Source organism: Gossypium arboreum, chromosome 9 (genome assembly GCF_025698485.1).
Source record: "Gossypium arboreum isolate Shixiya-1 chromosome 9, ASM2569848v2, whole genome shotgun sequence".
Taxonomy (NCBI): Eukaryota; Viridiplantae; Streptophyta; class Magnoliopsida; order Malvales; family Malvaceae; genus Gossypium; species Gossypium arboreum.
The window spans coordinates 1,233,035-1,250,525 of NC_069078.1; the positions used below are offsets into that span (position 1 = coordinate 1,233,035).

The 17,491-nt window shown below is 33.7% G+C and overlaps 1 protein-coding gene across 2 annotated transcripts; it reads right to left on the reverse strand.

Annotated features, from left to right (window-relative positions):
• Positions 1 to 14,155: 14,155 nt before the first annotated feature.
• On the reverse strand, positions 14,156 to 16,619 carry LOC108454852 (two-pore potassium channel 3-like). 2 transcript variants are annotated; one of them, XM_017753455.2, is made up of 2 exons: positions 15,553 to 16,619; positions 14,156 to 14,966 (listed from the first exon to the last, which is right to left on the reverse strand). In XM_017753455.2, the coding sequence occupies exons 1-2, from the start codon at positions 16,518 to 16,520 to the stop codon at positions 14,822 to 14,824; spliced, it is 1,113 nt and encodes a 370-aa protein (XP_017608944.1). In that variant the 5' UTR covers positions 16,521 to 16,619; the 3' UTR covers positions 14,156 to 14,821. The 2 variants fall into 2 exon arrangements, with proteins under 2 accessions (XP_017608944.1, XP_052874674.1); XM_053018714.1 differs by having other exon boundaries at positions 14,156 to 14,983.
• Positions 16,620 to 17,491: the final 872 nt, after the last annotated feature.

The window sequence follows — 17,491 nt, forward strand, 5'->3', positions numbered from 1 at the left end:
GAATTGAAAATATATAGTATTAAATTACAAGTAACACGTAATTTGATATTTGTAATTAGTCTAAATAATTAGTATTATTTTTGGATTAAAATGGTATGTGATTCAAATAATTTGAATTCCTTAAAGATGAATACTTTAGGTTTCTCTCTTGCTCTTCCTTTTTCCTTTTAACATTATGAATTTTTGAAATTTGATATTTAATTTATTTACTTTATTTTTATATAATTTGATCGTTTTATTTTATAATGTTATTAGTTATTCTAAATATTTAATAGTATTAATTATTTTAATTAAAATATTGAAGTTAAATTTTTTAGGAACAATATTCTTACAAAAATTTATTTTATCATTATAAGTTCAAATGAATGTTTTTTTAAAAAAATCATATAAATATTTTCAATGTTACTTTTATTTTTATATGATTATCAAGTGATTTTTTTAATTCAAAATGTCACAATAATAAATTTAATATTTAGTTATGGTAGCAATTAGACTTAAATTTTAAATTCAAAAATTGAAGATTTAAAATTTTAAATTAAAAGTAGGATTAAATTATATTTTAACTTTTATATTTGCACCGCATAATTTGACACAAATAAGTAATTAATTCAACGCGAAATAAGGGAATCATATTAGTTACCGGTAAAAGTGTGGACTTCAATGTATAGCCTTGTATTGAACAAGTTTTAATTTGATTTACATATATTAATATTGGGAAGAAGTTTGGTATATTTACAAACTCCACAAAGGGCGAAGATGATGATAAGTATCCTAAGAGTGAAGTAAAATATTAAAAAATAAATATGAAAAAAAGAGACGATAATTTTTAAGTTTACTTGTGAAATTTAAAAAATATATATTGTCAATGAACCAAATATAAAAATGATTAAATAACAAAATACATTTAGTATATAAGCACTTATATATTTAATCCATATTTAATTTGATATATATAAATGGTAAATATCTTTTCATTTCTTGAAAAATACATATTTAATTTGAATTTTGGGTTGAGAGGAAAAGTTAGTATTGATTCATGTCTTGAAAATAAAATAGAGTTAATTGTAATAGACATCCTCAAATTATGATGTTTATTTTAAATTAGTTCTTAAATTTTAAAACATTTTAAATACGTCTCTAAACTATCAACGTTATATTAATTAAGTTCTTCTATTACTAAAATTATGAATTTAACTATTAAATGAAGCATCAAATGCGTAATTTAAAATGAAAATTTTCAAGAAAGTAAAATATTGTCATATAGCTTTTAAAATTAAAAACTAAAATTAGAATAAAATAGAAGAAAGTTCGATAAAAGCTTTGAAAACCCTAAATCCAAGTTTTTACATCTATTTTTACAATATTTTTCTAAAATTTTATTATTTAAATTATGACACGAGATATGATGTTTAATTTAATTAGTAATTTTAGCCACTCACATAACTTGTTTATGGCAAAGAGAAGAACTTTTATTTGACAATTAGAGGTATTATTTTTTACAAAAAAAATTTACTCATCCTTTCAATTTCAATTTCAATTTTAAATTTGTATTAATTATTATTTATTTTATGTCTAGTTATTTTAAACATATGCATTTAATAAGTTTTTCATGATATTATTGCACTAGTAACCAAATATAACAATAGTGTATAAATATAAGTCCTTTTGAAGAATAGTGTAACACCCCGAATTTTGGGACTAGAAGTTTTGAGTTTTGGTAACTAGGGTCTGAGTGGGAGGTGTGCTATTGTTGTTAGTTGCATGATTAGATGATAGAATGAGCCTGCTGGTCTGGTGGTTAAGTGGGTGTTAGTATCTTTAAGATGCGTGTTCGAGTTCTTGTGTGTGCGCTTTGGAAAAATATTTTTTTTTGTCTTACATTGTTTTGTTAAATATTTTAATTAAATTGTTTAGTTTTAGTTATTTATTAATTCTAATTTATTTTATTATTATTATTTTTGGTTACACGTTCTCCTCTCCCTCTCTTAGCTTTTCTTTTTGCTCTTTTCTTTTCTGCGAAATCGGTTTTTGTCTGCGGTATTTTAAGAGTTTCGTTTCCTGGTATTCGAATCGGCATTCGAACATTTTCGATCACGAAACAGGTGTGGGATTCAAATCTTGACTATTTCTTTTTCTTTACTCTTGTGAATTATTGTTTCGGCATTCTCGAATGTTCTCTAAATTGTGCGTTGGGTATTGGTTGTTGAAATAGTATGGGGAAAATGACATATTTTGATGTATTCTTGTTTCCGTAAAGGTTGGGGGCTGTTTTGATGGCTAAATCGGTGATTTTGGCTTGTTCCAAAGTGGTTTCGTGCCCACATGGGTGGCCACACGGGTGTGTGCCTTTTCACACGGCCGTGTGGAATTAGGAATTAGGGTTCCAAGCAGGATTAGGATCCACACGGCTTGGCCACACGGCCATGTGGCCGATTTGGGAATTTTTGTCTATTTTCACACGGCTGTGTCCCCTGGGTACACGGGTATGTGTGATTGGGAATTTAGGGTCTTCGATGATTTTTGGTACCACACGGCCTGACCACACAGGTATGTGTCCCACACGGGCGTGTGAGATCTCCACACGGCCATGTCTCCTCTATTCTTATTTTTTGGCACTTTTTGGATAGTAAGTTACATGGGCTATTCACACGGGCGTGTGCCCTTCCATACGAGCATGTGAGGCTTTCACACGGGCTTGTGTGGGCTCCACATGGGCATGTAGACTCCCACACGGCCTGGGCAATTCCACACAGCCGGGTCACATGGCCATGTGGTCCTACCTTGCGAAATGTTTGTATTATGTTGGTTTATGATCTATTTGTGGTTCTGTGTGTCCCAACCCTTAGCTAAGCCTTAGTAAGGGTAGTTAAGACTTTGATTTGGGCTTCGACTTATGTGTTAATTGTAATTGTTGGGTGAAATGTCTGACTTTAAACCCGATTATTTAAGCGTGTTTGTGTGCATATCTGCTTTGTCTGAGCATGTTTGTGGTCATTATTTCTGTGAGATTGAATGCATTCATGCACTTACATAAAGTGTTGTGGGTGGGTTTACTAAGAGAAAAGAGATTGAAACTGAACTAAACTGGCAGTTTATCTGCTTGCTGTTAGCCCCAATACCCAGAGGGTCGTGGGCAATCCCAATACCCTGAGGGTCATGGACAATTATTTTACCGGTATAGCGGGTTATCGCATTGCACTGTACCACATGTACGTCAGCTTTGCTGAGTACCATATTTTGATCTGGTACTGCAACTTGACTATACAGCGGACTGCCACATTGTACTTTACTGCATATACGTCAGCTCTGCTACGTATTATATCTGAGTGGCCTAGTCCATAAATGTGGTGTGTAAGGTTGGATGGGTCTTCGAGGTCCTATATGGTGTGTTTTGGTTGGATGAGCTTAAACAGCTCTTATGGGGTGTGATTGGGGGATGGAGAGGTGTGTTGGCTGGATGGGTGGGTTTTATCACTCGACTGCATCTTATCCGCATCTGTTTAAGAGTTTTGATTGTAAGATTATTTGTCTGTATTCTGTTTGTCTAAACTGCATTTGTACTGAATCATTTGTATGAATTTGATGTGCTCTGATTGTTAAGTTCCGTTGGGACGTTGGTTCTAGGTATGTTTTCTACCTCTGAGAGTTTTTGAAAATATGTTGCGCTACTGATTTGAAATTCGTATTTTTATTTCTTGTCTTGTTTTGAACTCGCACTGAACTTGAGTAGCTCACGCCCTCTTAGTGTTTCCCTTTCAAGTAACCTTTCTGAATTCTGACGCTGGGCTCGGTACGCAGAGGTCTTGGACAGTTTTTGTGGAAAATAAATTATCAGTTTGTGTTTCAATTTCTATTTTGTTGTTCGGTTTTTGAACTGTAAGATTTTATACAACTATGGTACAAGTTCTGTTTTAAGAGTTATTCATTTTTATTATTTTCAATTTTATATATTAAAATTAACTGAAATTCTACTGATTGAACTTTAAATGATTAAATTTTTTGGTTTGACATGATAACTTAGTTTTTTTTTAAAATTTACCTACGATCACTTCGGTGATCAATGTGACATCCGAGATTCGGTCTAAACTTCTAGACCGAGTTTAGGGTGTTACAAAGAGCGTCAAAACCATTTTTCAGATAGAAGTTAGCTTGATGATATTTGAGCAAACTTAAAAAATTTAATTTTTTAAAATTCTAGGTTTCTATTTAAAAAATAAGAGTCACCACCCATCTGTTTGTTAGGTGTGATCATACCGATAAAACCATATTTTAAAAAAGAAATTTGAAAATTCTTTAAAAAAAAGGTAATTATTAGATTTGCGTTTTAAAAACTAGAGTAAAATATGTTTGAGTTCGAGAGTTGATTATGTATGAAACAGGTTATGTACCCTTATAACGCCCAGAAATCTATACCTTATTAATTACATGTTGTCTCTAATTTTAAAAATACAAATTTGGATTTTCAATGTTTAATTGATTACAATTAAAATAAACATGAATTAATCGGAGTAAATTAAATTTTAAAAACTTGAAAACTTGTGGAATGTGACATTTTATTTATTATAAAAATTCACTCATTTTTTATAAAGATGTTTCAACATTAAGAACATTAAACGAAATCGCATCCAGTAGCTTTAGCAACGATTTCGTCAATCTCCTTAATATTAAAATATTGGCTTATTTTGAAAACTTGAAAAATGATTTTAATGATGAATAATCTAACTAAATAAACACTTAAGAAATATCAACACTACACTTTCTTAGCAGCTCTTTCATCGCCGAATTATTCGTCTAGGCTCAAAGATCCATTCAAAAAGTGAGACGGTTTGAGCAAAAATATAAACTTGAAAAATAGGTTCAGATAAAAAATAAGACCCCGTTTTTTAAATTGTCAAGCCTCAAGTAGGATTTTTTTACCGGAATCAACCTAAACTTTTTTGGACATTTTTGGGCTTATAATAAGTGTTATAAGTTATTATTATTAAAGGTTAATGTCGTAAATGGTATATTAAACATAATATTAATAAAAAAATTAAAAATGATTGTTATTCATCTTTTTGACCGTGTATAACAAAGAAAAACACCATTTTAGGGTTGGTGATATTCGACTACTTCATTTCTCAATTGTAAGTCCATTTTTGATCCGTTTTTGATGATTTCTAAGTTTTTATGACTGTTGCTTAGTAATCTAGCTAGCCCATACCCTAATTTCTAAAATTGTTGATGAATTTGTGAGTTGCCATTGATGAATGCTTGAGCTTTTGAATGATTGTTAATGAATTTTGAAAGCTTGATGATAGATATTAAAGTTTTGTTAAGTGATTTTTAGAGAAAATACAAATTAAGGATTAATTTGTGAAAAGATAAAAATATGGGGTTAAAAGTATAAATAAATGAAAGTTTTGGGCCGCTAGAGATCCATATGAAATTCGGTCAAGCATAGGTTAAATTGAATTTCATGAATTTTGTGTTTTTATAAAATAAGGACTAAATTGAGAAAATATGAAATTATAGGGTTAATGTGTAAAATATCCCAAATTGTGTGCTTTGGATGAAATTGAACGAATTAAGTAATAAAAGAGTCAATTTTGAATTTATATAGATCAAGAACGAAAGAAATCAGATCTAGATCGAGGAAAATTGAAAGTTGACGAATAATTGATTCTGCCCGTTTATTCCGACAACGAGGTAAGTTCATATGCAAATAAATGTATTTGAATTGAACTATATATGTTTTATTATCATTGAAATGCTCTGAATTTTGAACGAGAAAATACGAGCACGGATCGAAAAAGTTACAAATGTCATGACATTAAGTTGTCGAGATGTGATTACATGTAAGACCATGTATTGGACATTGGCATCGTTAATCGATTTCGTGTAAGACCCTATCTGGGACAGTGACATCGATATGTGATAACATCTAAGACCATATCTGGGATATGGCATTGTACGAGCTCATGTGATTTCCGAGTATCCTTAATGATTCCGAACGGTTCAATGGGCAAAGGCAAGTTGAGAAAGAAATGTGTTAATGAGATTAAACAACTCAGGTACGTACGAGATTTACATAAGTATTGAAAGGGAAAGTATTTGATGAATCCAATCAAGATATTGAATATATGTTCAATGAGAAAGATTTGTGAAATTGAATGTGAACAGCTATGTTTAGCATATTTGATTTGTTATGCAAATATTTATGTGATGAATTTATTTCTATATAGCTTACTAAGCTTTTAAAGCTTACTTTATGTGTTCATTCGATGTTTTATAGATCGTCGAAGCTAGCTCAGACTTGGAGATCGTCAGGAAACGTCATCACACTATCGATCATCTCGTTGGTACTTTTGAAGTTTTGTATATATGGTATATGACATGTATAGGCTAGTGTCATTTTGATATGTTTTGAGCTATGATATTAGTCATGTGTTTTAGCTTGTTAATGATGTAAATATTGATATGTTTTTAGCCATTTAAGTTGGCTTGAATCATGTACTTAATGAGTAACATATGATGTATAAGTTGCCTCATGTTTTGGAATGGTTATATGGTTGCTCAAGTAGTTAGTTGCCATTTGATAAGTTAATGCTTAAAAGATGATATGTTGTGGATTGATTTTGAGGCATAAAATAGATGATAAGTAGATGAGTTAATGCATTTTAAATTTAAGCAAGCTATGATGATTTTAGGTATAAGGATTTGTTATGTTTTGAATATGGAATTTAATAATTGAATTGGTTGATGATAGATAGCTTGATAAGTGATTGAATTGGTATGTTTTTGGTTGCCTTTATATGTGTTAAAATGCTATCATTTTGATGGTTAGGTGTTCATGAGAAAAGGGTGGCAAATTGGCTTTGCAAATGGCCTATTTTTGTCCACACGGGCAGAGACATGGGCGTGTGTCTCAGCCGTGTGTGACACACTGTCATGTTACACGGCCGTGTGTCCCTTGGGGTACCCTTCGAATTAAAGTCAGTATACCCTATAGTTTTGACATGGCCTAGACACACGGCGTGTCTACTGGCTGTGTGTGGCACATGGGCGTGTGGTCGACCTTGTGACCCAAGTCAATAACCCCCCTTAGATTTCACACGGTCTGGCACATGAGCGTGTCTTTGGCCGTGTGGTACAAGTCAGTATGTATTCCCTGTTTTCACATGGCTTGTGACACGAGCGTGTCTGGTAGCCGTATGAGACACAGGCCTGTTCACACGGACGTGTAAACTTGAAATTAAAGAAAACTTTCTAAGTTTCCTAAGTTTCCTATCTCCAACCCATTGTAACTCTCTGACTTAGGTCACACAGCCAACACACACACCCATGTGGCTAGCCCATGTGCCCTAAAACGGGCTACACACGCCCGTGTGCCAGGCTGTGTGCTAGGCTGTGCCAAACCTATAGGGTATACTAACTTATGCCACACAGCCAAGTCACACGCCCGCGTGTGAGGCCGTGTGGAGCATACTGACTTGATTTCTAAAACCACACTAGAGGACACACGGCCGTGTCACACAACCGTGTGTCACACATGGCCGAGACACATGCCTGTGTCTTTGCTTGTGTGAACAAAAATAGGCTATTTACTAAGCCAATTTGCCACCCTATTTTTACATACCTGCACAAGCATAATTTGCAACATTTTATAACTCAATAGGCAGCTAATCCATAACATTTCATACACATATTATACCAATTCAACCACAATCATTTCTAAATTCAATATTCAAACAATATAACCAACCGAACATGGTATTCAAATACCTAAATTATAATCAAGCATTTTCCATTTGTATGCCTATCACATATCAAGACAACATTTGCATATTTCCATTCCATTTACTACTTGCCAAAACATACCATATTGAATACTTATACGCAACCAAAGCATTATACCAAGTTAAGCCAAATCACATGGCTTTATCTTATACCACAACATAAACCAAAATCAATAACTCAGATAACCATAACTATCATATTTATAACTAGCCTATACATGCCATATTTACATATATCCATGAGTTCAAAGGTACCAATCGGCAACTGGATAATGTGATACGTATCTCCGACTTTATCTGAATCGAGTGAGCTATCGAACCTCTATAGAACACGAAAAAGAAACAGAGTAAGCTTTATAGCTTAGTAAGCCCATATAATTCAGAATTAAACTTACCATTTATACATAATCAAGACAATAAATAAGGTATACTCAAGTCAATTACCAAATGCCTGAACACAAGCATTCATCAACAAGTTAGTCACATAAGTGCATGTAATCATCCGTTATCTCAATTTAATACTCAATACATTGTACCATATCAAATTCATATATCATGTATATCACTTGTAACATTTCACTCTCAATCACATAAACAACAATTCATTCGATAACAGTAACTCATCCATATAAACACATAGCTTTTTTACATAACAAATAACAGAATTTATGTCCGTTGAACCTATTAGAATATCGAGGAATACTCGGATGATATACATTCGTATATAAATCAGTAATCCATCAATTCATTATCATTTCCGCTCTTTCGAGCTATGATCAGTAAGCTCCTCTTGAGCTGATGGACAGTAAGCTCTATTGAACTGAAACGGTAAGCTCTAATGAGCTAAAAATAGTAAGCTCTTACGAGCTGATATATAGGCAAGCTCATACGAGCTGTAGTGAGTCCGTAACACATGTAGGATCTCAACCAAAACAGTAACCCTAGCAACGTGTCACTCGTATCCTACAACTTTTTACGGTTCAAACAAGACTCGATATTCAATAATTCTCATCAATTAGTCATCCGAACTCAGTAATACCATTTACTTAATTATATTTTCATTTCAAATAATTACAAGTATTTAAAAAAATCGATTCTAATTATACGAACTTACCTCGAGTTGCTCGGATGGAAATTATCGACTATTCATCCAATTTTCCTTTTTCCCGATGTAATCCCGATCTCGGCTTATCTTGATCTATATATTATCAAATTTAGCACATTCAACATTCGGTCTATTCAATTTAGCCTACAATTTACAATCTGGCAAATTTACACATTTTCCCCTAATGTTTCAAATTTTCACAATTTAGTCCTTATCACATAAAATTTCAAATTCATGCAATTTAATACAAACCTATGCTTGGCCAAATTTAATACATGTTACTAGAAGCCCATGTTTTCAATTTATTCACACTTTTAACCACCACATTTCACATTTTCTCAATTTAATCCCTTTTTGACATTTTTGTCGAAAATCACTTTACAAAAGCTATTAATCTAACATTAAACCTTCCAAATATATCATAAGTCATCAAATTACTCAAGCATTCAACAATGGAAACATGATAAATCTTTAAAAATTTTACAAATTAGCCCCTGTGCTAGCTAGAATAAGCTGCAACGATCTCAAAAACGTAGAAATCATTAAAAATCGGGACAAAACACATATCTAATTGAAGGAAATAAAGTTTCTGAATCCCCAGCTCTATTTTCCAATGAAGAATCGGTTTCAAGAAGATGAATGCATGAATAAATTCATTTGTTTTATTTAATTAACCTTTATAAACTAATTTACATAATTAACCTTTAAAATACTAAATAATTACTCCAAATGCCATGCCACTAACATCCATTATGTTATAAATGGGTTAATAACCACATAAGGACCTTCACTGTAATGTTCTATAGCTAATAGATACCTTTAACTAATAAAATTCAATGTAACACCCTGAACCCGTGACCATCGCCGGTGTCGGACACGAGGGGTTAACGGGCCAAATCCTCTCAAAGTACCAACCAATTTGGCATTTCCAGACAGGCTGGAAAACTGCGTCACTGTCGCCTTAAAAATCATATCTCGAGTTCCAAAACTCGGAAACTGATTCCGTAAATTTTCCCTGAATTTAGACCCATATATCCATCCATGGATTTATTTCTAGAATTTTTGGTTGGGCCAATTGGTACAGTTTATTAATTAAATTCACCCATGTTACAGGGGTCGACTACACTGACCTTCGTGCGTTACAACTTGAATATCTCTCTGTACAGGGCTTTAATACTGGTGCCGATTGTTTCTACTGAAACTAGACTCAAAATGGAATCTGCACATATAAGGCATGACTTCTAATTCTTTCTGGATAATTTATAGTAAATTTTCAAAGTCGCAACAGGGGACCCAGAAACCGTTCTGGCCCTGCCTCACGAGAACTTTAATATCTCTCAGTATACTGCTCATAGGGTCGTTTCGTTTCATCCATATAAAAATAGATTCATCAAGGTTCAATTTCATAATTTATTCACTATTTAATTCTACTTCTACTATTTTTAATGATTTTTCAATCTCATCTCGCTGCTGCTGTCCGCAACAGTTACTGCAGTAGACTATGCCAATTTCATGAATCTTTCCTTGGCCTTAATCATCCATCATACATGACACAAATTATGGCCACCTTATCAAAATTAAAGTTTCTAAGACTCGTGGCTATAGGTTCTAGCATCCCACTCGACGACCACATAGGCCATTTTCACATGGCTTAAAGTTTACAACCCACAGTTCAACAAAACATAATAGCCTATACATGCCAAATGTTCTTCAACAACGAAGACAATACCAAAAGATTTCCAGCCGGTGTGATGACTTCAATGACGGTTCCGATCACGCAAACAATACGAGTCCGAGAGACCTAAAATGGGTGACAAGAAAACACCGAGTGAGTTTATAACTCAGTAAGTCATAAGCATTCATCAATCCATTGATAAAGTTACTACAACATGAAACAATAAACGAGGCTAGGTACTCATCCATATCGAATCTATACCATAATTCCTCGGACCTTTCGGTTCAATCTCATACCAAGTCATACATCCACATTTCATATTCTACACAACAAGATATTTGAGGCATTTTCACACACTAACTCATTTCCACCACAATCATACAATTTCAATCATCACATAGATTTAAAGCTTACCAAGCTCAACCCCGAGCATGAACATATTGCCTATTCGTCACGAGCTCAAGGTACTTACCCGATCCGCTGTCCGGGATTAGCTCGATAATGTCGCACACTCAGTGCCAATTGTAATGCAAGAGCATATAGTGAATCCGCACACTTAGTGCTATATGTATTCAACTCGCACACTTAGTGCTATATAATCAAACTCGCACACTTAGTGCTGTACAATTTAAACCCGCACACTTAGTGCCAATCTTGTCACCGTGTCCATTTATACCCGCACACTTAGTGCCGAGACCAATACCTTATGTATTTTGCTGCCTTTATACATTCAACAATGGCATCATTCCATACACATACATTTCCGTTTACACATCAACTCATTTAAACACATTTGCATATATATATATTGATCATTTAAATCAACACCAAATATACGCTTAATGACTTACTTTGTGTTGGGTAAAACAGTCCAAGTCGGCTACTCGATGACCTTCGTCTTTCCCTTGCTTGATTCTCCTTCTTTAACTCCTTGAGCTTAATCAATAAATTAACTAGTTTAACCATCTTGCTAAACATTCATAATTCAATTACACATGCATATGTATGTTTGTATATTCGGCAACCATCCTCACTTATTACCCATTTAGTCAATTATCTAAGCCAAGATAAGGCTTCAATACGGTTGCCTCTAACCGAAAACATGCACACCAATCTACTTCATTTGGCCGAGTATGCATGTCTATGTTGAGGCCAATTTTACACTTAATACCACACACAAAAAAAACAGCATGCATTTACTAACTAACGATTACATATTGTAGCTCAATGCACATCTCTCATTTACTACATAACCGAAAACATCATCACAAGCAAATATACACCTTGAAATAGTATATATGTCATACCAATTCATCATGTGCAAACACATATTCATGTAGGTGCAAGGGCCGAATCTTAAGTTGTTTATATCCAAATATAAACACATATCCAAAGCTCAAATCTTACCTACCATGCAACATGCATGAATCATACTTGTGGATATACCATGACCGAATACATCACAACACCATCATTTTGGTCATGATTAAGCAAAGAACTTAATGTCTTACTCAAAAATACTAAAAAGAAAGTCCAAGAGCTATCAATCCCCCATCACATATACCATTAACAAGCTTCATATTTAACATGCAATGGCATTAACACAAAATCCACCTTGGCCAAATACCGTCCCCATGATATAACAAAGATTTGAACCATGGGCTAATAAGAACATCAAGCTAGTAACTAAAAACATGCATGAATCTCATGGCACAACCTCAAACATACCTTAATCTTGATGCAAGTATAGCCAAACCCCTTCCTAATCCTCTTCCAAACCAATCATGAAGCAAAAATTCCCTTTTCTTCCTTAGGATTTTCGGTCAAGAGAGAATGAAAGGATGATCAATTTTTTTTTCTTTTCTTTTCTTCAATACACGGCAATAGGGAGGGTTCATTCACACACATTTTTTTCATTCTTTATTACCTATGCTTATTTGTTTATTTCTTTTCTCCCTAATGCACCAACAAAACATGTCTATGACATGTTTTGCCCATCCCTCATTGTCATGGCCGGCCACCTCTTATAAAAAGAGGGATATTTGACATGCAAGGCCATTGTTTTGCATGCATGCTTTAATTAGTCATTACACATTCCCCCGTCATACTTCCAAAGTTTTCTACTAAGTCCTTTCTAGTGAAATTCACCTTTATAACACTAAATCAATCATCAAAAATGTCACACACAAATTAACACATATCATAGGCATCAAAATAAATTTTAAATTATTTTTATGCCTCGGTTTTGTGGTCCCGAAACCATATCCCGACTAGGGTCAACTTTGGGATGTCACATTCAAGTTTTACACTATACGCGATTTAGTCCTTTTTATCAAATTGACCATTCAAACAATAAAATTTCTTAATGAAATTTTCAAACCAACATAATATCATACTGTAGGCATTAAAATAATAATAAAATAAATATTTTGACTTTGTATTTGTGGTCCCGAAACCACTGTTCCAATTTAACTAAAAATGGGTTGTTACATCTACTTCTATTTGTGATTTGCTATAAGTTGCTAGAAAAATCTTGATTTAAATTGTTGCATCTGAGATGATGGAGCAAAGAAAACTCAACTGCCTTGAGAGTTCATTATAGGAGGCAAAACAAGCATAAATGAACTAAACTGAGGCATCCAAGGGGGCATTGAAGCCCCATTGAAAAACATGCACATGCTGGCTTGTAGAAGAGGTCGATATGTTGTACTTTTATAATTGGTATCAGATTGATGATAACAACGATCCGTAAGATGGCCAGTTTTCCAATATAGTTGACATTGAATACGCGAGTTAGATGAGCGTCCACATCCACGACCTCATCCAAAGGTTGAGTTGGGACAATATGTTTGTATGGACACTATCAGCAGAGTCAACTAGACGATTTATAACCATATTGGCTGAACTAGACACATCAACCATTGTAGCTTGTAACCCTGCTTCAGCACATGTTCGTGTTCACTAATTACTTCACCTCATCTTGTAAGATTATCACAATAGTTCTTTATTTTCATCAAGAAATCCTTTATCGATACGTGATCCCTTTCGTTGAGAATGAAGAGCACGTCTATAAAACATTAACCTAGACGTATTTTTGCTGCCATAAATGGTAACAAGTGTATTCTAGATTTGAGAACTCGAATCCATACATATGAGGTGAGGAAGAACACTCTGACTGACGGAAGATAGAAGCCAAGAAGCAGGTGCACTGTCTTGTTGTTCATATCGAGCAAAGTTTGGGTTTTCATGAAGAACACTACCATCATCAGGAACAAGTGTGGGAGGAGGAATCGTCTGATCATCAAGAAATTATTGCAACTTGTGAGTCTTGATGGCAAGAAGCACTTGTTGTCTCTATAGCAAGTAATTAGAATCATCAAGATGTATATTAATCTTCTTGGTTAAAAAGAAACGACTATCAAAGACACCATCAGTGAAAACAGAAGCCATTGCTGGGGCAACAGTGAAAGTCATAGTTGAGCTGGTAAACAATATGAACAGTTCTTCGTAGGATCAATCCGTGAGGATAAAGAATTTTGATACCATGTTTGACTATACCATGAAATACTAAACAAGTAAATAATTATGAAGAGAAGATTTGTTTAATCATGATCTTGCTTACAAAGCTCATTAAGGTTTGTATTTATACACATGATATTAAAGGCTCTAACTAACTTTTGTAACTATCTGCTAACTTCTTTAACCTTTCTTTAACTGGCTAACTACTCAACTGCTACTACTCTAACACTACCCTCAATCATGGGTTGTTATTCAAGGCATCCAAAGATCTTAGCTTAGTAGGTTTTGTTCGGATGATTGTCGATCTATCTCGGGTCATTGTCTTTTTCTCAAGGGCAACCCCATTGCTTGAGTACAATAAATAAAAATACAAGCAAAAAAAATAAAAAATAAAATAGTAAGAATCCCTTTGTTATAATTTGCAAAGAATTGCTCAAATTTACTATTGTCTAACATCCCGCTTGCAACACTATCTGCTTGCCTTTTTTACAAGCTGAAAATGATCACAGAATCTTGTGGTTCTGCTTTTGTGCAATTAGGCTCTCTCCATTGCAAGATATGGTTCCTCCTTAATGGAACATCATTGTAGTCTGTATATACTGCTTCGACTCTTCATTTTTCTTTTTCTTTTTCGACTCTTCATTTTTCTTTTTCTTTTTAACATTTATGTACGAATGATCCTCCAAATATTTGAAAAAGGTCGGGATCGGATGCATAGCCTTAACCGAATCTTACACCAAATAGTTAGCTACTATCCATGAGATCAGCAACTGTAATTTTCCCACAATTGCTATTGTCTAGTGCATCAAACTGGTCACAGATCTGCAGAACGTCTTTCTCTGCAATTTTCCCCATCTCCTTAAGTTTGTAGATTATAAATTCAGATTTACTGCAACAAATACAGAACTAAAAGGCTTTAATTTACATTCATTAAATATCACAAAATTAGTAAATACCATGATCAAAGAGGTGTCATGATGCTCAGATGGTTAATGTTGTATCATTTATGATGCTTTAACATCATAGAAATTAGAAACTTCAAAATAAGTGTTTGAGTTAAAATATCCATCTCTGGATCAATCTAGTCTCTGTACTATTAAAAAGAATCAAGTAAGTCCAATTTGCAACGGAATTATATTTCATTTACAGGACCATTAAAACTTTAAAAATATTAACTCTGTTAGACATAGGATGATATTTTTTAAACTATAAATGTTAACTCTATTTCAGTTTGACCTTATTTGATTTTTTTGATAGTAAAAAGACTAAATTGATTCATTTAATATTAGAAGGACTAAATTGATCTAACCCCTACATTCATCTAAACTATTTGTATCTCCAATTACATGGAAAAGTTTTAAAAAATTGAATATTTCTATATTGGAAAATCATACTTGAATATAACATGTTCATCTTTGAAGTAGTAAGGATGTTTGAAATACAAAGTAGATATGGGAACGATGAGAAGCCAATACCTAACGGATCCATCATTGTCGAGGTCTGCAGCAACCAAATCTCCTAGTGTCATCTTCTTCTGAAGAACCCATTTCGCAATTTTTCTATTTCTTTTCTCAATCCTCAACTCAGTTAAGTAAAGGAAAGCCCTCGCAACAGCTAACGTGCTTACAAGCAACCACAGAACAGCAAAACACCTCCCCATTAACGTTTCAAAAGAAAAATCACCATAACCAACGGTTGTCACTGATGTAACAGCGAGATAAAAGCTATTAACCCAATCCAAATTTTCCAAAAAATGGACGGCTACCGTGCCGATGGCGATGCACCCAACGACGACTACTAATGCTAAGCTTACTTTCATTCGGATTCTCATTCTTCCTTTGGCTTTATCTATCATGTATGTTTGAACCATTGTGTTGAATTGATTCTCATCAACCGCGCTTAAAAGAACCGATTCTTGTCGGTCACAAATGTAAGTAACTAATCCGTTGAGTAATATATCAATGAATCCAAAGCCGATTAGTATGAAGAAACAAGTGAAAAGCTTAGTGAATGCTGAGTTGGGGACGATATCACCATATCCAATTGTGCATAGCGTGACCACCATGAAGTATAAAGCATCCACGGGTTTGAAAGTTTCGGTGCCTTTGAAACTTTCACTAGTTAAAAACATTAGTATACCGGTTAATATGTATATGATGAGCCAAATGAAGGCTTGACGAACGATGAAAGGAGCCGATTTCTCGGACGGTTTTCGGCCTTGAAATGGTTCCCTAACGTCGGTGAAAACGGAGGGTGCCGAGTGTGAACGACGGGTGAGTCTGGTTTTGTGGTTTTTCAAGTTGGCAAGGAGATTAACATAGGAAGTACTTGGTGTTGGGATGATAGGGATGATGGCATCATTGGTGATGAGATGTGGCGGGGTGGATTGGCGTATTTTGGGGAGTAATGGTTGATCCATATTGCTTTGAAATTGTATGACCATTAAAAAGTATTAAGATTAGCGAAATGGTCACCATTCAAGTGTGTTTGTTCAGCTACATGGATGATGGGAGAGTTGTGGAAGTGAAAAGTGTTAAGCTAATAGTCAAGGTGAAGCCAATACGAAGTTAAAAAGGGTTTGGTTTAGTTGGTGGCGTCATCTAACAGTCATAATCAATGCTTTGAAACCAACCATTCAACCTTTACATTAAACATCTCTTTTTACTTCCCTGCTTTCTTGGACTGGAGATTGATGTAAGCTTTTATCATCACCAACTTGTTCACTTTGACTTTTTAATTGTTGTCTAAATTGCACTAATAATCACTCAACTATAAAAAGTTATAAAATGATCACTCGACAATTTAATTTTGTCTTCTTTGTTCACTCAACTATCTTGAATTTTTGAGTATTTTCATTTTTAAGTTAGCTAACTGGTAACCAAAAAATAAATAAAATTGGATAATCATATGATCATTTTTAACTTTTTATAATTGGATGACTAAAAAGAAATTTACTAATAGTTAGGTGATTATTAGTGTAATTTACCCTTGATTGTTTTACATTTAATTAGTCATAATGATTTATTACATTTTAAATTGACCAATCACGAGAATTGTATTGATTGAATTGTAATTATTGTTTGCACCTAATTATATCTTGTGATCCACTTTCCAGCTTTGATAAAAGGCAAAAGTTATATTCGTTATATAAACTATCAACAAATTCACTAATTATATGAAGTATACATATATGCTGATTTTTAATCAAAATTATTCGATTACGCCATTTTCTTTAAAATTTATCACAATAGATTAATTTTAGAGAGCATGTAAAAACGTATTTAGTTAGACGTGTATTCAGTGGATTTTATAGGAAAATCATTTCTAGCTAGACGCGTTTCCTTCTAAGTTAGCAAAGTGCAACCAACTAGACGAAATTTTGAATCCCAAACTCTCCCATTGTCAAACCCCCCT